Here is a 22,133-nt window from a genome sequence, read left to right on the forward strand (position 1 = left end):
GGCTCCTAACACAAATGCTGCTCTTTGCTCTTCTTAACACTCACCTTTTTCAGTGATCTTGCATGCATTATAATGGACATAAAAAAATGCAGCAAATATACAGTAATTATAATGTTAGTTCTGTATGTGTAGCAGAGCTTAAAGTACCATATGCATTTCATTAATCAGAAACATATACTATCCACAAACAGAAGAAATGTTTTTCTTCCCAACAGGAATAAAATCCAGCAGCCAGAATCAAAATGTACTTCTCAATGCACCATCTAATTTTAGATAAAATCCAGTGTCCATATAAGTTAAAAGTAAAAGTCAAACCAGCATACTGTATGTTAAAGTACAGGGGAAATAGCATAATGGAAAATATTCAGAATTTAAATCATACAGATTGTACACATTCTATTGAAAACTATGCTTGTTCACTGGCTAAAAGCTTCATATCACCATAGGACCACAACAATTCTTTATAAAGCATATCACAAAGAGAAAAATCTTCCAAAAAATACATTTTGGGGGTGCAGCTTTGATTATTTTGTTTTCAATATTATTTTGCGGCTAAAAAAAATAAAATGTATTGAGTTTACAATAAATTGCTTATCTTGTTTTATTCATGTTCAATATCAAAATATATTACACTGCAACAAACAACTGTACACTAAAAACGATTAACAAAATCCAAACTAAAAATAAATAAGAATGTATTAAGCAATAGTTTCAACAACTAGACATATAACACTTAAAAACAACTATTGAGCACACAGTGCTTCTAGGTCCTATTTCTATACAAATGGTGAAGCTAGCTTCGGTAGAGCACTAGGGGGAAGATTTTCTAAGATACTCTGCAGTTTAACGCATCCGTTCCATCGTGGAATTTCAAGCCAATGGCAGTAAGCTACCCTGCAAAGGATCTTAGGGAATCTCCCCCTATGAGTTGGGGAAGTTAATGAAATATCCAGTTACTGTAGTCTATTATATTTAGAAAATACCCAAGATTTTCCCCATGGGAAAAAGTATAATACAAACATTTAGTAAAGAAGTAAAAAGGTAATCAGTATTCAGAAAAGATGCTACTTTTCTACTTCCTCTCATGGTGCTTTTTTTCTGCTTCCTTTCATGAATATTCGCTCCCTGTCTTTTTTCATTTTCTCTCTCATCTTTCAGATGGTATTAGTGAGGAAACAAACTGTAACTAACAAGCAAATTGATTCAATTTTGTTCCTGAAGAAGTACTGAATTGAACTATTCACCTAAGAACCCTCTATAGTTTTTAAGGCACAATTAGCCAATGATACTGTAGATCTATTTCTCCTAAAACATTGATGGAATAAGAGAGGAACAATTTACACTGTCAATGCCATTCTGTTTTTTTCACTTATGTTTTAAACATATTGCCTAATTTGCATAGCAAGTTTCCATTTATATGCCCATCTAAATTAAAATACCTGTAAAAATGTTAAATACATAGGAATTTATTTCAATGAGTATGTTAAAATTAATACTCATACATAAATTGATTAATTGTATGCGTCATCTTACTGTACTTCCCACCTAATTTTTAGTAATATCTTCAGTCTTTCTGTGACTCATACCTCGCACCACAATTTTATTTTTATAGTGCTAAGAATGTCCTCAGGGCGTTGCACAAAATAATACATAACAACAGAGAATACTACGCTAACGTGGCTGTCACACAAATCATATTCTATTTCTGTAAAAAGAATAGCCGTTTCCCGTATCGTTTACTATTACTATTTACAATTACAAACGGACAGTAGATCCTTCACAGTAGTGCTACATGTGTACAATGCGCAATCACACACAAATACACACCAAGACATGTGTAGTCGAGTCCCCCTACTCTGCCTCCAGTGTGGGGGAGCTGCTCAGTGGTTAGCCAGAGCTCCGCACGATCGGGAGTGTGGGGCGGCCATTTTAGTAGTCACACATGCACAGTGTGGCGAGGCATGCATACGGAGTGGAGGAGGCGATGGCCATCTTAGGATTGCACTGCATATGCAGACGTGGGGCTACAAGTCCCAGAAACCCGAGAGGGAGGGACTACTTCCCCAGCCAATGGGATTGGAGCAGGGAGAGGAAAAGGATATCCTGCACAGGAGGAAAGCCTGTGAGTCAATCCTGATGGAGGAGCCAAAGGAAAATGTAGTGTCCAGGGAGCAGTGTTTCCTGGGCTAGGCCTAGATCTTGCCCCTAGGCCCCAGTTGGGCCCTGAGACACCAGAATAGGAGTGTTGCAGGGAAGGCACCAGATAGGGACTCTTCCCCTTATTGTTATTTCTGCACTGGTGACCGGACGGCCACGCGGGGCCCTGGGAGCAGGACACAGGACCCTGAGACATTGTGTGAGACCCTCCAGCTGAAGCTCACACTGAGAGGAGGATCAGGACCCTTAGGGGAGAGGGGATTTGTGTTGAAGGCTCTGCTATGTGGGATCTGCTCCATCTCACCACGCCAAGCAGCACCGGGGTACTGGAGTACCAAGGCAGGTGCCCAATGTGCCAATACATCTATAGGGGGTTGCACCACCTCACATTTGGGTGAGATTGCTTGGACAGGACACCAGGGGTTATTGGTGCCACAGCACCCTCAGTACTTTAGGGGAACAACCACGTGTTTGGTCACTGGGTTTATACTTTGGGTACCAGTTATTGTATGTTATCTGTGTTAGTATGTGTGTACAGTAAAGCTTAGTATACATTGTGTGGTGTATTACTTATTACTGTGTATTTGTTCCTGTGAGGAGTTATCCCTCCAACGCTGGGATCCCTCATAGGTGGAGGCGCAGCACTTCAAGGAGAAAGAGCTCACCCCAGGCTCCCAGAGGCGGAGGCATAGGTCTCCTGTGAGCAACAGGTACAGCAGCACACGTAGTTGCCCGCATAGTTCCCTTAGGCATAGGGAAAGGGGGCTACACTTGTAAGAATATGGGACCTTAAACGGTTTTACATCTGCACAACTACATGCACACTATACTGTACATCCTGATAATCTGAACATGTTCTGTCTGAAAATCAGGATATTAAAGTTAGAAGACTGCATTTCTACTGTCTATACTCCTGGTTCTCTACAGCAACGCCTCTCCTTCTTTACCAGATCTGTTGAAAATAAGAATGTATTTTAATTTCATATTAAATATTTACTATGCCTGATTACAATTACATTGTTGTTTATAAATCTTTTTCTTTTGGGAGTGGTATTGCACCTTTAACAGCCTTTCATCAAAACAAAGTCCTAAAATTGTAATTTAAATATAACTTGTCAGAAAAACAGCACATTTTACAACTATGTTATATATATAAATATATATCAGTGCTGTAATATATATATATATATATATATATATATATATATATATATATATATATATATATTTACATATATATTTACATATATATTTATATATATATATATACTGTATATATATATATATATTTACATATATATTTACATATATATTTATATATATATATATACTGTGTATATATATATATATATATATATATATATATATATATATATATATATATATGTATGTATGTATGTATGTATGTATATATATATATATATATATATATATATATATATATATATATATATATAAAGCACTCCGTAATAATAGTCACTGGTGTGGGTGCAGGTCCTATAATGAAGAATAAGCAATACGATACCGTTTGGAAACGAAATCAGCAGGCAGCACTCCAGAATTGGTGGTGCCTTGACAAAGGTCCCATTCGTGGACCGAAACGTTGGTTTTGTGTTTATTTTTTCAATACACTTGTTTGTTCAATTCTGGAGTGCTGCCTGCTCATTTTGTTTCCAAACGGTATCGTATTGCTTATTCTTCATTATAGGATCTGCACCCACACCCACATCAGTGCTGTAGTATACGATAATACTCAATACATTTTTTAATTCAACACTCAATGCCATTTTCAATGAGTTTTAAAATACTGAGCAGCCTTTGATTTCTATGGCAGGTTTTACACACTTCCCCAACATTACAAGATCTTTGTAACACTTTCCGGTTTGTATTCCGAGTAGTTTGAGTAGCAAACTGTAACAATAGATAATGTTACCTTCGTAATATAAGAATGCATTGTAGTTGGTGAGTTAGTCTGAAGGATTGATTTGAAACTGAAAGGCAGCCTTATAGTGAACCCTGGGAAGCAGGATTTTTCTGATCGATCACATGAGAATGACTCGATTGGCAACTTAGGTCATTATTTCAATAAAGGTAGTCAAAGGCTATATATATTAAAACAAAAATATATATATATATTTATTTTCAAGTCTATATCTAAATGGAATAAGAAGAAAAAGGAGGACAGAGTGTACCTTACAATTCACTATTCAAACTTTAACATAGTCAACATAGAAGTCTGAAGTCCTGCATAAATAATGGCGTTTTTGGCTACCAAGTCTATATCTATCTGGTTCTCTTAGTAAGTCAAGATCAAGTCTCAGTGAATGAACACAGAAGTATCACAAAAGTCCAATTGCCAGTATCACTAAAGGAGAAGTGATGGCTCTACTCACTGAAGAATGTGTCACAGGTGCAACTCAGAGTTAATAAAGGTTGAGAAATAGCAGGAGAGATGGGTTATTAACCATGTAGGAGACTGAGAAGCAACTTTTACATATGACATTTGACATATATAAATACAAATTATCTAAAAGAAGTTAAATGATCTAAGGCATTAATATTAAGGATTGCACACATTTCAAATAAAATCAATATTTTCACAGTATATTAAATACTGAGATGCACACAAAAAGGCCTTGGATAAATATAATATAATTGAGGGGAAGCTTACCTTTCACAGGCTCGAACAGTCCATGCAGCAATTATCCACAATGAGATACTAAAAACCAACAGTACTGTTCCTGGACATATTGTCATTAAAGTCTTCATTACAAACCGTGTATTGAAGTTTATTTTATTTAGTGCTCCGATGCTTCTAGAGGAGGCATCAGTGAAAAGTTTGCTATGCAAAAGCATAACTCTGGCAATAAGATATAGTCTTAAGAACATTGGTATAGATAAAATAATATCCACATCAGCTATTGTTGTGGAGGGAGTATAAGAGAAGGCGAGCCGTGCTGTCCATGTGAATGTATAATTCCCTGGTATGGGATGTATTGCACACAGCAGTATTTCCAAGCAGAGAAAGAAAATGCGCTCGTAGGTCATGGCTATTCTCCAGTCATCAGCTCCATTGTCCACCATGAACAACTGCAAAAATAAAAGCATTTAATTAGTGATTTTAAGAAGTTTGAAAACCACCGATGTTATAACATTGCATATTTCTTGTGTATACATTGATTACAGCACATGCTTAAATATACACAAAATAATTACATCAGAATATCAACTTATTTGGCTCAGGCATATTTAGCTCAGCATTTGCAAAGACTTTTTCCCATAATGTAGATCACATTTGAGCTTGAACTGGGAGTGCAGCATGCTGTTCACTGTAACTTTGAATTTCTAAATCTCTGAGTCATTCTGTAACTTCTAACTGGGAAACTAGTGCCTATAAAAGGCAAGAACGCATGCTAAAGAAATGTCAGTCTTGAAAGTAATACTGTACTTCCAACTACCGACTTTAAGAAGTCAGGGTGAACTCCAGGATTACAAGAAAGAGGAGTGCTAGAACAAGAGGTCATTCTCTGAAGCTGGAGGGTGGACGGCTGAGGGGAAATGTGAGGAAGATGTACTTCTTTTTGGAAAGGGTGGTAGATTTGAGCAATAGTCTCCAACAGACGTGATAGGGTTTAAACAGTAAGTGAATTCAAATATGCTCTGGGTAGACATTAGGCTATACTAAATACACAAGAACACCAAGGATCAAACAGGGAGTGAGGCTTTACAGCAGATAGGAGAATGGGCAGACACGTTGGGGATAAGTGGTTTTAATCTGTCGTCAAATTCTATCTTTTTATGTTTTGAAGGTAATATCCCAGTTCGTTACATAAACTCCAATCCTGAATGGAAATGGAGAAAAAAAAAACCTAATCAACAAATTAGTAACAAAGAAAATGTAATAATATATTTTTATAAAAATGCAAATGCATAAACTATTCTATTTGGGGCTCATATTTTTGCTTTCTATAGATAACATAAAATGTTGGGTGCTATTGTTTATTCAGACATAACTTTAAAAAGAAATATCAATATTATTATTGTTAATTATGTCAATATTCTGGCTTTAATAATTACACAATTTAGTGTTTTTCCTCATCTCATTGGACAGTCTATACCAATTTTTTATATATATATATATTTCATTATCTAAATCGATCCAAAAAATAAAAATAAAAAAGGCAGCATTGCTACTGGTATTTGTCTAAATACACAAAATCTATTACATTTCTAAGCACACATCAGTATAATTTGTTTAGTTTATTTCAACATCAATGTGAAGAAAAAGATGACATGGAAGGGGAATTTAATGCAATATAATTGTGACGTTCAAGCACAAATCAGACCTCAGCACAAATCAGACCTCAGCTTCTGTCTCCTATGAATGAAACAGCCCAAGATGCAATCTTTATTTCTCACTAACTAATGAAGCACTAAACTCTGGTTAATTTTTACTGACTTTTCCACACCTACTAATTCGCTTTGTCAATATTCATCATTATTATTATTATTGTTTATTTGTGAAGAGCCAACATATTATGTGGTACAATGGGGTACAGATTTGTGTATATTACATAAACAGTTACATACAAGTGAGTACAAATATAAACAAACAGATACAAATAATTAATGAGGGCTCTGCTCGTGAGAGCTTACAATCTAGAGGGAATGAGTGACAACGTTGAAACAAGGATGTAAGGTGGCTTCTAATTGTAGGATAAAGTGTGACTTAAGTTAGAATATGGCCCAGTCTGATAGTTGAAGCAAATAAGCTTTAAATAGGGTGGAGAGTGGTCAAGCGGCAGAGATGGTCCCAATGGGGTTGGAAGGGGAGGGGAGTTAGATGTTAGAGGTATAGCGAGTAAGCTTCCTTGAAAAGGCAAGTTTTCAAGGAGTTTTTAAACATCTGAAAGCTGAGGGAGAGTCTGATGGTACGTGCTAGGGAATTCCAGAGAGAGGGGGCAGTATGAGAGAAGTTTTGCAGGCAGGAGTGAGAGGAGGTAAAAAGATGGGAGGAAAGGTGGATGCATGGGTAGAACTTTAGGGGTGGTGGGGTATGTATTTGTGGATCAGGGCTGACATGCAAGGGGAGGCAGCATCATTGTAACCTTTGTAAGTCATTAATAGGGTTTAAAATTTAAATCTAGAGACCGAGGGAAGCCAGTGTAGGGATATGCATAGTGGAGTTGTAGACATGGAGCTGTGAGTGAGGAAGATGAGTCTGCCGCAGCATTTTGGAAGGATTGGAGTTGGGAAAGGCGGACAAGAGCAATGCCAACTAAGAGAGGTTGCAGTAATCGAGGAGAGACACGATCAGTCAGTGGATAAGAATTTTAGTTGCATCATGAGTGAGAAAAGGACGTATCTTGGCAATATTTTTGAGGTGTAGATAGCAGGACTTTGTGAAGGACTGGATGTGAGGAATGAAGGAGAGATCAGAGTCAAAGATGACCCCTATACAGTAGCATTGAGGTTTTGAGGAGATTGTGGTGTTATTGACAGTGAAGGAGAGTGTTTGTGTAGCAGTGGCAGTAAAAGGGGGAAAGAATATTCATTCTGTTTTGGACATGTTAAGCTTCAGGTAGTGGTGAGACATCAAGAAGGAGATTGCAGAGATAGTTGGAGACACAGGATAGGAGAGGGGGAGGTTAGGAGAAGAGAGATAGAGTTGTGTGTCATTGGAATTGGAATAAAGATGATATTGAAAGCCAAGAGATTGCATTAGTTCAGCAAGAGAAGAAGTGTAGAGTGAGAAGGACAGAGCTGTGTAGGACTCAAACAGAAAGAGGGCGTGAAGAGGAGGAGACACTAGAGAAGGAAATACTGAAGGAGCAGTTGGAAAGATAGGATGTGAGCCAGGAGAAGGCTGCTTCACAGAGGTCAATGGAGTGGAGAATGTTTAGGAGAAAGTTGATCAACAGTGTTGAAGGCAGCAGAGAGATCCAGAAGAATTAGTAGGGAGAAATGACTTTTAGATTTAGCTGTTAGAAGATCATTTGTCACTTTTGTTAATACTGTCTCGGTGGAGAATAGAGGATGGAAACCAGATTGTACAAAGTCAATCAGGGAGTTTGAAAAGAGAAAGTGAGTCAGGTGGTTCTATACAAGTTGTTGAAGTAGCTTGGAGGGCAAGGGGAGAAGTGAGAGAGAGCGGTAGTTAGAGAGAGAGGATAAGTCAAGTGAGGTTTTATTTAGAATAGGTGTGATGAGTGCATGTTTGAAAGAAGATGAGAATGTGCAAGAGGTGAAAAAGAGAGGTTAAAAAAGTGAGTTAGGGTGGGGCTAAAATGTGTGACAGAGAAGGTGTGGAGGAGATGTGTGGAATATAATCAAAAGGACAGGATGTAGGGCGTAATGATGAGAGAGGAATGGAGACTTCATCCTCGGTCACTGGGGGAAAAGAGATGAGCATGGGTTTAGGTATGCCAGGGGAGATAGGTGTTGCGTGCATGGGCGTCTGCAGGAGGGGGAAGGGGGGGACGACAGGGGGGACAAAGGGTACTGCGTCCCGGGCCCCGTGGGTCAGGCCGGGCCCACTGCGCGGCCGGGCGCCAGTTAATTAAATACATTTAAAAAAAAAAAGTTTAAAAAAATGGCGCAGATTCCCTGCGGTCCCAGCGCGCATGCGCAGGGCAAGCAGGGCCCGCTCCCCCCCGCTCCCAACGTGGGACGGAGGGGGAAGCACAAGCCAAGCTCCTCTGCGGCCCGCTCCCCCTCCCGCACCCAACGAGGGACAGAGGGGGAAGTACCAGCTCCTCCTGCGGCCCGCTTCCCCCCCTTGGCCAGCTTCCCACGTGCCCACCTCCCACGCACCCCCCGGCCCACCTCCCATACCTGGCAGCTGCCGCGGGGATATCAGGGGAAGGAGGGGATATCGGGGACAGGAGGGGGAAGGGTCCGGCAGCAAGCTGCACCCACCCGGTCAAGGTAAGCCACCCTGTCACTGTCACCCACTGTCACTGTTACCCACTGTCACCCACCCAGTCACTGACTGTCACCCACCCAGTCACTGACTGTCACTCACCAAGTCACTGTCACCCACCCAGTCACAGTCAAGTCACTGTCCCACCCAGTCACTGTCACTCAGTCACCAAGTCACTGTCTCCCATCCACCCAGTAACTGTCTCCCACCCACCCAATCACTGTCTCCCACACACCCAGTCACTGTCACCCAGTCACTCTCTCCCACCCAGTCACCGTCTCCCACCCAGTCACCGTCATTCACCCACCCACCATCAACATTCACCCACCTACCCACTGTCATTCACCCACTGTCATTCACGCATCTACCCACTCCCTCACTGTCATTCAACCATCATTCACCCACCAACCATCACTAAAACCGTCATTCACCCACCCAACGCCATTCACCCACGACCCACCGTCATTCACCCACCCACTGTCATTCACCCACCCACCCACTGTCATTCTACTGTCGTTCACCCACTCACCCACCCAGGCAGGCAGTCACATGTCTTTTGTTGAAAATATAAAAATAAACAGGTTGCATTGTAATGTTTTATTCTGTATCACAATAAGAAAACAGTTTAGTAAAAGTTGCGCGCTAAAAGATATTTTTTCGTGGTAGGTGCGCTATGGGTTTGAGGGGGGGTCGGCTATGGGTTCGGGGGGTGGGGGGGGGCCTGCTCCATTCATTTGTCCTGGGCCCCATGATTTCTGTTGGCGGCTCTGCCTGGATCACTCGCAGTCCTGGGCTGTTTTTGGCATTTATGGCGCCGTACAGTACGTTAACGGCGCTATAAACGCCCAAAACAGACTCCGGGTGGACCGGGACGGAGGTGGGTGGGTCCCCCTGGCGCCGCGGCAGGCAGCTAGTGGTAGGCTAGCCTACACTGCTACGCAGGAGGAAGCGCAGCGCACTGTCATTGGTACCACTCGGGAGTGAGGCGGCTCTCATTGATAACACTACCTACCAATGAGAGCCGCCTCACTCCCAAGTCGGGACCAATCTGTGCCACAGCCGGGACCACCATTGCGCTGCAGCGGCACCTGTGCCAACAAGTCCACTCATCATTGGTAGCTGAGCGCTACCAATGAGAGAGCCGCCGCCGTCCCTTGATGACCCAGTCCCTGAGTCGGATCAATCATAGTCCGACTCTGACCTCCACACTCATCATGCGGCCTCCCGCCCATCATGCTCCCGCCTCCTCTGACTCATCGTCAATTTGCGCAGGCTCACAGTTCAGAGAGTCTGCTGAAGAGTGAAGTCGCAGGCAGCAGCACTCTCTCTGCGCAATAGGCCCCGGCGGCCCCAGCACTCTGCAGAGTAGACTGCAATTAGTTCTGAAATCTGAATCTAATAATCCACAGACCACAGTAGTTTTGCTGCCTCAGGGGGCAGGAGGTAGCATTTGGAATTGGCAACAATTTGAAAATTAGGGTACAAAGACAACACGACGTTTCGCTGGTGCCAGTGCCACCACATGCATCATGGTGGCTATTTATTATGCTGCACTGAATAGTGTGTGAGAAAGATTCTGAGAGAATGGAGAAATATTATGGAAAAAGCAAGACAGGGGCAGGGTGAGAGTGAGATAGCAGCGAGAGAGAGTAAAAGTAAAATAGATACAGCAAAAGAGAGACAAAGGAGCATGATGCTACTATGGATGGAAAAAGAAAGATGGGGAGAGAGAGGGAGAACATGATAGAAAAAACCCTGCGCTGTGTCTTGTTGAAAAAACAAGGAGAAGCAGACAGTGAAAAACAAGGGAAAGCAAGCAAGCACTCAGAAAAACGGGGAAGCGTAAAATGTGGGATTATATCTGGTGAATGATGTGGATGCCATCCAATGCTAAGGCAAGTGCTGTGGGGTTATAACTGGTGCTGTGTGGCAAGTGTTTTGGGAGCATTCTGCTGCTGTGGGTGCAATCTAATGCTGTGGCAAGTGAAATCTGGCACTACAGTATATTATACAGGCATACCCCGCATTAACATACGCAATGGGAGCATGTCTGTAAAGTGAAAATGTACTTAAAGTGAAGCACTACCTTTTTTCCACTTATCGATTAATGTACTGTACTGCAATCATCATATACGTGCATAACTGATGTAAATAACGCATTTGTAACAGGCCCTATAGTCTCCCCGCTTGTGCACAGTTTCGGTGCAGGTAGGGAGTTCAACTTTGCTGTTCAGAACGTGCTGACAGGCGCATGCGTGAGCTGGCATTTGACTATTGGGCAATATGTACTTACTCGCGAGTGTACTTAAAGTGAGTGTCCTTAAACCGGGGTATGCCTGTATATATATATATATATATATATATATATATATATATATATATATATATATATATATTGTGTGTGTGTACAGTCATACTAATAAGTGCTCCCACATAGATCGTTGGTCGCAGCACCCAATGATGAAGCATGCCACCAAGGGGAAGCCCTATTGGGTGAGGGTTATATAAAGAAAACATTCTGTTTTCCTTGCTTTTTTGAAAAAAGAGTTGGTTTTGCAGTACTGAGGGGTCTTTTTTTGATTAGAAGTATATATACCCACCCACCCACCTACACTGTTTGCCACACACATACTGTACACATTTCCTTTGTCAAGTTTCTATTACTGCATACAGGGCTGTATTCAATAAATAGTGCATTGTAGGTGAGTTATTTGAAGTTCACAAATCTCATCTTACCAATATAACTATGCATTATGCAAGGAAAGCCTGGATCTCCAACAGGAGAACTTTAAAGGGATTTTTCAACTCCCTGCAGCTCATCTACAACCCACAGTTTATTCAATACCGCCAGCCCGGTGATGAGCAGAGTATTTAATGATCCCCATTTCTTTTTCTTGTGCCCCACCTGGCACACATCATGGCGGAGGATCCTGCACAGAGAAGCAGCCTTAAAAAGTAGTAGTACGGCTGGAATTTCTGCACTTAAGCGCCAGAGTGACATGGCAAGTTCTCCAGGCACCCACCAGATCCTGCAACCCTGAGTAGCTGCTCTTTTTTGATGTCATAACTACACTTTCACAATTGCTTTTTTAACCTTCAAGCTTTCTCAAATTTGCTTGAAAATGTACCATTTGCCCACTCTTTTTTTTCAAAATTTTCTTGGGGGGGAGAACCCCCCTTATGCTGGTCGGCTTGCTCGCCACAGTGCATTCACCACCACTTTTACGCCGGGCACTGGCCGTTAAAATTATGCCCCCCCCCCTGAAAAAATTTGTGCGGATGCCCATGGTTGCATGTGGAGCTTTACATGATTGACATTCTTGTCTGTGTAATTTGTGGCGAGGTCTCAGGCCATGAGGGTAGAGGGGGTGTAGTTGGGTGGCAAATAGGAAATGAGGGTTGGAACAAAGTTTGTATGAGTAAAGAGAAGTACATTTGCTTGGCAAGGGAGAGGGTATTGTTATAGGTGGAGAGAATACATTTATAGTGGAGGAAGTCTGCTTTTGAGCGGGATTTCCTTCAGAAATGTTCTGCAGTGTAAGCACTGTTGGAGGTAGAAGGGGGGAAAGGTGTGTGTCACGGTTGTGGCTTACATTGTCGGGTGCGACGTGTGGTGGATGGAGCAGTCGTGTCTCGGCTGATAAGTGTATGCTGTTGTATAGAGAGATTGCTAGGGTGGGACAGGAAATGGTAGTGATTGGATAGGCTTAAGCTTAAAATGAAAAACCCATGTATGGAATATAACAGCTGCTGTCTAAGATGACATACAGATGTAACAGACATAATTGCTCCTTTTAACGCATCAACGTTGCACAAATAGCACAGTAAATAACACATTAGTTAAGGAAATAGCATGCGCTTCACTGTTTGTTTCAACAGAGTTGCATCAAATCTCGCATTATATATCAAGTCAACTTTGACCCAACACTGCGCGTCATTGGGAGCAATAATGTCTTCTACATCTGTAGATCACTATTCTGATAATCAGAAAGCCAAAGATACAGTACTAAGCTATTGGAGTTAATTACATTATAATTAGCCGCTCATTGCATTGAACTCAGAGGTCTATGCATCAAGACAATTTTAGATATTGTATAAACTGATAAACATTTTCAGCTGGTTTTCTTGCTTAGGAGCTCATTCAATATACTCTAAAGCTGCCGATAGCACTACAATATGCTGAAAACTTCCATTGTTTAAACCCTTTTAGGCATGCCCCATGTGCACGAGCTTGAAACTTGGTGTGTGCCAATAGTTGAAGTTAAGGAGTTGCATAAAAAGAATTTCTGTTACCAAATTGCAATCCACTAACAAAATCATTACATTATGCCTCTCACATACATTACATTACAATAGTATGTATTAACAATAGGTAATGCCTATTACACTTTAATGAATGCACAATTTAGAATTGATGAACAAGAGGAAACAAATTGTAATTTGTAGAATAAACATTGATATCACAGCTCCTGTAGCTCTCAACCTAACAAATATAGATTTCAAACACAAAATAAACAGTTTGTTAGTAAATATTTTTTACCTTTCGCAGAGGAAACTAAGAAATAATACCTGATGTGCTTGTGGTGGCTGCATGCTGACATGTTCCTGATATCAGTCTAAATTTGATTTGAATAATTTATTATCGGTGTAATAGAAATGGTAATGGAAACCAAGGAACAGAAGATGTTTGGGACTTACGTTTTACGAAAGTAGCATCAATAAAAATATTCCCAAATTGGGCAACTGATAAAGTGACTTTTGTTGTATATAATGCTCTTTTGCTACAGAGTGATCCAATTCACTGGTTTTTTTTTGGTGTCTTTTGACCATATTAAATAAAAATGCTCTATCTGAACTATGACTTCCTAAATTGAAGAGATCAGGAAAAAATATGTATCGTTAACAAAATATGTTTTGCCTGATGCCTTAATTTACAGAATGAAAAAAATGTAATTTCATGGGAAGAATACTAATGTTGCATCAAGAGCTACTGTACACAGCATCTGCATGATGATGTTGCTTATTAGTCCTTTACATCTGCTACTCTCCTTTACACATAAATTATATTCCCAAAATTGTACATAATTCAGATTTTTTGTTTAAATTCAAGAAACACCAGATGGGGGGGGGGGAGGGGGAAGAGAGAGAATTATGTACCTAATTTGGTTTGTTGCAAAGCTGCGTAGTTTGGAGATTACAATATCAAACAGAAATATATCAGTGATTTAAAAAAAATGTGAGATACAACCAATGCAATTGGGGCTAGTTTGGATCAAATGAAATTCTTGTTCTACAAACAAACTCATCAAATAGTCATCTTTAACAATTACACTACATTAGCATAGTGCTATGAAAGAAGCAATATTGTATGCTTGTTAAGGATAAAGTAGTTCCTTATTTTAAACTACTTATCTGAAAGCTCCCTGTTGCAGCGTACATGCAACGACACATGCGGGGTCTCTTGACAAGGTTTATTTATTCAGCCTTAAAACATACAGCACACAAAACAAAATAGCTTTTCTTCAGCACAAAAAAAAAAATAGCTTATCTTCAGCATGGCAAACAAAGCAGGTTCTCTTCAGCATGCAAACAAAACAGGTTTTCTTCAGTATGCAGGACACAACAGTTCATCCAAAAAATGTACTTTGCAAACAGACCTTATATCATTAATCTCTTCAGTAACTCACTCCTGTCTCCTGACCAGCTAGCTGCATGTGTGCACATCCTGGGGTTTTTAACACAACTTGATTAGGCAGCTGGGATTCAACTAATTGCCATGAGCTTCCAAGCTGAAGTTAACCTCATCACTGCTGCACTGCAGACTAAACATATGTCTGCCAGGCATATAGCTGGTGGCTTTTATTTACCCTGTCACACTCCCCTTAACTACCCGTTGATATTTGAAGACTGATGTCATGTACAGTAATAGGAATATTAGGAGAAAAACATGTATGAAAAAGTTTCAATAAATTCCTTCCTTTGGATAACCATATTATCCAAGGAAGGAAATAAGTGGAATTTCAGGAATAGAGGTTCTTCACAGAAAATGAACGTAAGTAATAGTTGAATAAAAGAAAGCAATAAAGCGTATTGAGTACAACAATAGTGATAAAATTGATTTCATTTCAGTTAAGTAGTGATAACAGAAAAAAGTGTGGTACTACAGTAATTTGAAAAAATACCAAAGGGTAAATCTTCACATCAGTCTTACAAATGAAATAACAACTCCTTTATGAAGGGAATTTTAAATGTATGTACATCATATGTGTACATTGAATGTATTGTGCTGGATGCATGTTCTATGTGCTTCCCTCCCAAGCACCCACTGTTCCGAGTCGTTCTATTATCGATAAAATTAGTTCCTTCAACACCTTATTTACATGAGTCTCAGTAGTATTTCCCATCTACCAGAAAGCACGAAAATAATTAGTTGTATTTGAAGTAGAACTGTTTAATTCCATAAACTCACACAGTAGCGGTAAAAATATTCAATATTATCACCAATTATATGTATACCTACCCTGCTATCTTTTAAGTATATTCCACAGGTGATTGTTCAGTAAATTTACATTTCAGTAGCCTATAACTATGAATATGCACAAAAACTATGAATGGACCTAAACCTACAAACCTAAATTACCACAGGCTATTTTTTTCAGTTTAAGCTAGACCATGAAAAAAGAAAAAAGTGCAAAACCCTTAAAGTGCAGTACAGATCACAGACTACAGAGCTACGTCATCTTCATAGTGTCCTGCATGTAGGAGAGCGACACTGCTCCTCTATGTTGGGCTCTATGGTGATGTCATGCAGAGCAGCTAGCATCTGATGAGATGATCGTTAGATCATTCCTGCATTACCTTCCTACAGATGAAGTATTCATATGTTGAATTGTAGCTACAGGATTTTTTTTGCCTCTTGAAGGGTAGTACCATGTTTTTGTGGCAATGGGCCAAAAAGGGCTAAGTGCCCGAGATGTACCCACCTCCCTTGACTCTAAACTGTGTTTTCCTTTTTTCTTTTTTGTGATTTTGCCATCTGGCACTGTGTAGCACTTTTTTGCACTTTATTGTGTTCATGTTTTTTAGTAAGTAGACTAGTGGGTTGTTTTCCGCCCTTGTTCCTTTTTCCAGTCCTCCTGGGTATACCCCTCTCTTGGGGGAGTATTTGTCTGGGTAGTTGCCTCCTGACAATACCCTGTTTAGCATGTTCTGTTTAATCAGACTTTTTCTGTCTTTGCATTAAACTGCTTTCTATTTTGACCTGAATTTGTGTCTGCTGCTTATGAGTGCTGCAGGTACTCTTTTAATTTTGTATCTGGCTAGGGTTTAGGGAGACCCTTATACGTGCGTGTACCACTTTTTCTTTTTTTTATATATATATATATATGTATATTAGTAGTGGTGACTGACCCTAGATTTTATACTAAATAAAGAACATTTGTTTTTTGCCATATGCTTGTGGTTTTGTATGTGAAAATGAATGGGAGGTAGAAAAGTATAATTTCCATTTAGAGATTAGCAATATTTGAACATTTGTGATTTCTTATTGTTTTTCTTTTGTGAAATGTTGGACTTCCCTATTTCTCGGAGGTGTAGAAATATTAACCTTTTGTACACGTTTATGTACAGTTAGTAAGGAATAGTAAATGTGGAGATATTATTTGGAAGATAATGCCACAAACGTGCTACAATGACCTAAAAATGTCTTCATTTTACATAATAAACACTCATTAATATTTAACCTACCGTATAAGGGAACAATAATGTAATATTTGGAAACTCCCTAGGAAAACAAAATGAAAGACATTCAAATATGCAGAGGCAGAGGCTGCTTCTATTAGTAATCAGAAAACATGACAGGGACGCAAATGCTTTCTTAATTAAAAGTGACAGCACTGGCTTTGCACTGTCTCACATGCATAAATCATATTGTAGTGGCAAGCAATTACATGCAAAATATTGTAAAAATTAAGTTATACAGTATCATTTTTTTCCCCTGGTAGACATCAGAAGAATAGGACCAAGGCAGTTTCAGCAAACACAGTATTAAGAGGCACTAACAATAAGTATTAATTAATTTCAAATAACATCAATTATATAAACATGTGATTGTAAGTAAAGTAAAAATGAGTACAAAACACAATGTTTTTGGTGATAATAGTGTTGAAGAACTAAATAATTACATTTGTGTGAGCAAATCAAATGATTGTGTGTTTTTTTTTGGCAGATTGCATAGATTGTAATGCAAAACAATAGAAATGGGAGCACTCACAAATCTGTAGTAAATATTGCCATGTGTGCACATCCTTCCACTGAAGACGAGGAACATATCAAAAATTAAACAAATGGACAGCACTCCAATGGTCTTGTGCAAATAGATGAAAGGATTTATTAAAGGATCGAAATGTTGGTTGTATAGTGAAGCTATTTCAAGATTAAAAGGTGCAATACACACACACACACTGGTCACAGTACCACCCATACACAGAGGAGGGAAAATTGGTCCAAAAACAACTTTCGAAGGGTTGCTAAGCAACGGGACCAAACAGAATCATCGGGTTACTGAGATGTGAATAAGTGTCATAAAGTGTGTGTGACTATTAAAATTCATAGTGGATGAACCATGTGCTTCATAAACCAAATAGAAAAAGTCCTAAATATAAAATAAAAAGTAAAAAAGTAGATAACTGTATTGAATTATGGATAGAAGAATGGATGACATACAACTCAATACAGTTATCCACTTTTTAACTTTTCATTTTATATTTAGGACTTTTTCTATTTGGTGTATGAAGCACATGGTTCATCCACTGCATTTTCAAAGTCATAACACTTTTTGACACTTATTCACGTCTCAGGGCCCCAAGGAGGCTGTTTGGCCCTGTCAAGAGGGTGACTCCTGAAGTGGGTAGGACCTCGGTGCCCGGAACAGTGGGGAGCAGGCAAGGATTGTTGTGGTCACAAGCAGGGTTCGGTGGCAGGCAGCAAGCAGGATCGTCGTGGTCACAGGCAGGGTTGGCAACAGGAAGGCAGGAGCAGGGCAAGCGAGCAGAAACTGAGACTAGGGAGCAGGATCAGGACTGAGACTTGCTAGCAGGAAAAAGACTGGGGCAATCTAGTTCAATAGCAAGGGCCTTTATTACGGAACAGATACAGGAACAAGCTCAAGCATAAGTCAGGGAACACAACACAAAGCAAAGGCAAGGGAGGAACAGAAAATAGGAAATTACAAGGATAGAGAACAGGAGCAACAAGGAGACAGACAGACAGAGGAACCCCAGAGCAGACTGAAAACAGCAGCACACCCAGTGAACAGAGAAAGGAACTGTGGCTGGGAGCAGGATGTCTAGGATGACTCTGAGAGGCCCCAATGCCCAATACATTTTTAAAACCTTTTTTTTACTATTGAATGTAATTATTAGATGTATTAAAGATTTTTTTGTTTTTTCGTCGGTTCCATAACCTGACAGCGAACAGTGCTTAGCCCTTTGGGTCATTAGGAGCAATCTATTAGAATATAGGGTTAGATTGCAAATAACTAGGGTGCTTTACTCAATTCTTTTTTAGTTCTCTTGGTTATATATGTTATACCCTCTATGCACCTACCTTACTATCCATAGGACCGTTATATATATGTAGAGGTGAGCAGTTTAATTTTTTCTTTTTTTCCTATTTGATTAAGCCTAGCCTTTTGATTAATGCCTAGCAACCTCTTGAAAGTTGTTTTAGCACCAATGTGTTCTCCTCTGTGTATGGATGCTACTTTGACATGTGTGTATATATTGCACCTTTTACATGGCCTCTGTATCTTGTCCACAATACGACCAAATCATTTTATCTATTTTCATAAGACCATAGGAGAGCCGTGCACAGAATGTAATGCTACATGTGCTTTACTGTTATCTAACACCTCTTTAATGATTTTCTTCATTTGCTAATTAAATTTAATTTTTTTAACTGTAATGAAGTCGAGTGAATATAAACATTTATAGTATAAATTTTTTAAGCTATGTTAATTATGGAGAGGATATAAACTAACATTAGTTAGGTACCTATTCGGCAATACAATGTATTATTTTGTATATACTCTTTAACTAATGTTGACACACTGTAAATAGTAGCATTGGAAACTAATTCTAAATCTAGGGAATCAGTCAATTTAACCTTGAAGCAACATCCATTAGTCATATCTCTTGTAACTTAAAGCCAAGTTGAATGGCTTGTGATGGAGGGCGAATTGGAAACCTCCAAAATTGTATTGACTTTTTAAATCCCCTTGTAATTGTAGAAAATGTAATCTTCAGCTAAATCGCCAAGGACACTGTACTGGCCACAGCTGCTGCACTCCAGGTCTCTTTCTCACAGATGACAATACTAGGTGACTTAAGAACACTTATGGGAAGTCATAGCAATCCTTTTTTGTCTTTATTTGTAACAAAATAGCTGCCCCTTTGATTAATTTTACTTTAGGTAGCACTCACTGAAAAGGCTTACAAAGTATTGGTTTGTACAACGTGACTAACTGTAGAATAAAAGGTAAGGAAAAGGAACACAAGTTTAAAAAGAAAAGGAGAAAATAAAATAATGGAAATAAATAGTATCTGCAACAAACAGCTCAAAAAGCAAAAAGAGCCATCAATTACCAAGATTTAACCCCAAAACATGTCACTGCTGTTGGTTTGTTTTTGACCTAAAAATAACTTTTAGCACAGTTACATTTTATATTGGGAAAATAAATGAATTGTTGAAAGTGTGGGCCATGTTGCGATTGTGGTTTTTAAGATATTTTTTTAATAATATATTATTATTAATATGAATTATGTTTTATTTATCTTCCTGGTGCAATATTTTTTTGCAGTGGAAACAACCCTTGCCACAGAACTAAATAATCCCACTGAGACAATAGTACTGAGAGTGTTTCTCATTAATGTTTAGTTAGAACTTGTTATTTCCTTTGTCAGTTATACTAGTTAATGGTTACGAGAAAAACTTTATCTAGCAGCATATTCTTGTAGATGCTGGAACATTATTTAGATTCTCCTTTTAGGAGAAGTATAAAATAGAGGATGACATGTATACAAAGTAAAAAGGGCCGCCGACACGGGGGGAGGGGGGAGGACATCCAGAACTGCTGTCCAAGGCCTTTTGGGTGTAGGAGCCTGCTTTTGCCTCCGTGGGTCCGCCAATCCCTCCGGTGGCCATCACGCTTCAGGCATGCACACGCACCCGCTCTAGCCCCTTAAAGCCGTCCGTTTGCGAGGACAGGGGGCACGTGCAACTCACGAGCGCACACGCACGGAGACGCACGCAGCACACACAGGCTCCATCCCATGGAGCTCACCTGAGCCTTGTTACCCTGCATCCTATCACAGCCCTCGCTCTACACTTACCTCCTGCTGCTCTCTCATTGGACTCTCTCACCTACATATGCTCAGCTGTGCCACTGGCAGTTTGGCTGATCATAGTTCTAGTTGCATTGAACTCACCTCTTCTTTGCCTCCACAGTCTTGTCCTGTCTTGCCTTGCTGCTTCTTCCTGTGTTCCGGCCAGGCTTTCTACGACCATCCGCTCTTCTCCAAACCTCGGCATCCAGACAAACAACCATTCTGCTCTCCTACCCTGACCTCGGCAAATGGACCACGATGACTCTACTCTCTCCAATCCCGGACCTGGCTAATAGTACCTGCAACATTCCGTACCTCTCCTTCTCTGACCCCGGGAAGTATAACGATAAACTGTACCTCTCCAACCCGACCCGGCTATTCCAACTTACTCTACACTCCAGACGCGCTTCAGTGGCTGTGGATGGAATAATATCCTTTCCCACCTCAGCACAGTGGTCCCGCTTTGTTTGTGGTGAGCACAGCGTGACACACTTCAGCGTGTCCACGCGTCTGTTTTGACCCTCTCAACATGCCTGCCAGCCCTGTCAGCATCGCATATAAATGTTTTAATAAATTATTTTCTAGAACAAGCAGGCACAATGAGAGGGTCTGGCGGGCACGCCGAGTGTCCTCGTTAGCGGGCGTGTTGACAACAGTTGTGTTGACATTAGGAGCAGCGGTCAGAACATATAAAAATGGTGGCAGCAAAGATATGTAAAGAAATAACGGTGACGTGTCCAGCAGTGAATTTTCCCAGTGGCGACGTGAGATGCAGCGGAGCACCAGTGGGGTTTAGTCGCAACCAAAAGGCTGTGGCCAAACATCGTAGACCGGGGGAGGGAAACAGAGGAGGGAAGAACAGAAACATAGAAGGTAAAATATGAATAAATAATACATAAAGGGTGTAAGAAAGAGACACTAGGGGGGAAAGAAGAGTGAAAGACATGAGGCGGAGAGGGAAAGAAAGAGACATGATGGGCAAAATAGACCAAATGTGATTATTTTGTAACATTTGTGGTGGCCCCATTCTTCACATTTGTCCTGGGCCCCAAAAAAATCTGTGGGAGGCCCTGAGAAAGAATGTAATAACATTTTTGTAAACTATTTAGTACAGAACAATTCTGTTACATTATAGTTATCATCAGTGTTCGACAAACCTATACATTTGCTCGCCCCGGGCGAGTGGATTTAACCCCCGGGCGAGTAAATATTGGCCCAAGCAGCACACGTTTGATACTAGGGGGCGAGTAGATTTTTTGTGTGGCGAGTAGATTTTTTGGTGATCTGTCAACCACTGGTTATCATTCTAAAAAGTAGGATCACAGCCCTGTTTATCGTATCAAGATATGCAGTTTATTTCTAATGACTTTATGGCCACTGGCACGAAAAATGTGGAGATGTTAAAGATGTAGGAATAATTGTTTTGTCTTACAAGACATGGTTCTTATAACATGCATAATACGATATGCTTTGCATTTACTGAATAGTAAATGGCAAAATTCTGTGTGTATTAAGAACACCAGTAGGATCTGAAGGAAAAGGGGGAAAACGTAGAGACAACTAATGTGTTTAACAGCGATATAGAAATAGTGTGTACTATATGGCTTTAAAAGGTTTACTTTTGTAGTATTATTGCTAAAAGTGCATATTTAAAATTAACACAACTACGA

At 40.0% G+C, this 22,133-nt stretch overlaps 1 protein-coding gene across 2 annotated transcripts in view; it reads right to left on the reverse strand.

Moving 5' to 3' along the window:
* The window catches only part of KCNN2 (potassium calcium-activated channel subfamily N member 2), a 199,668-nt gene that overhangs the window by 159,952 nt on the left and 17,583 nt on the right, over nucleotides 1-22,133 (reverse strand). For both annotated transcript variants that reach the window (XM_075601482.1, XM_075601492.1), the window contains exon 3: nucleotides 4,829-5,247. In XM_075601482.1, the coding sequence (XP_075457597.1) occupies nucleotides 4,829-5,247 (419 nt within the window). The remainder of the gene's footprint in view (nucleotides 1-4,828; nucleotides 5,248-22,133) is intronic.

This window comes from Ascaphus truei, chromosome 1 (assembly GCF_040206685.1).
Source record: "Ascaphus truei isolate aAscTru1 chromosome 1, aAscTru1.hap1, whole genome shotgun sequence".
Classification (NCBI taxonomy): Eukaryota; Metazoa; Chordata; class Amphibia; order Anura; family Ascaphidae; genus Ascaphus; species Ascaphus truei.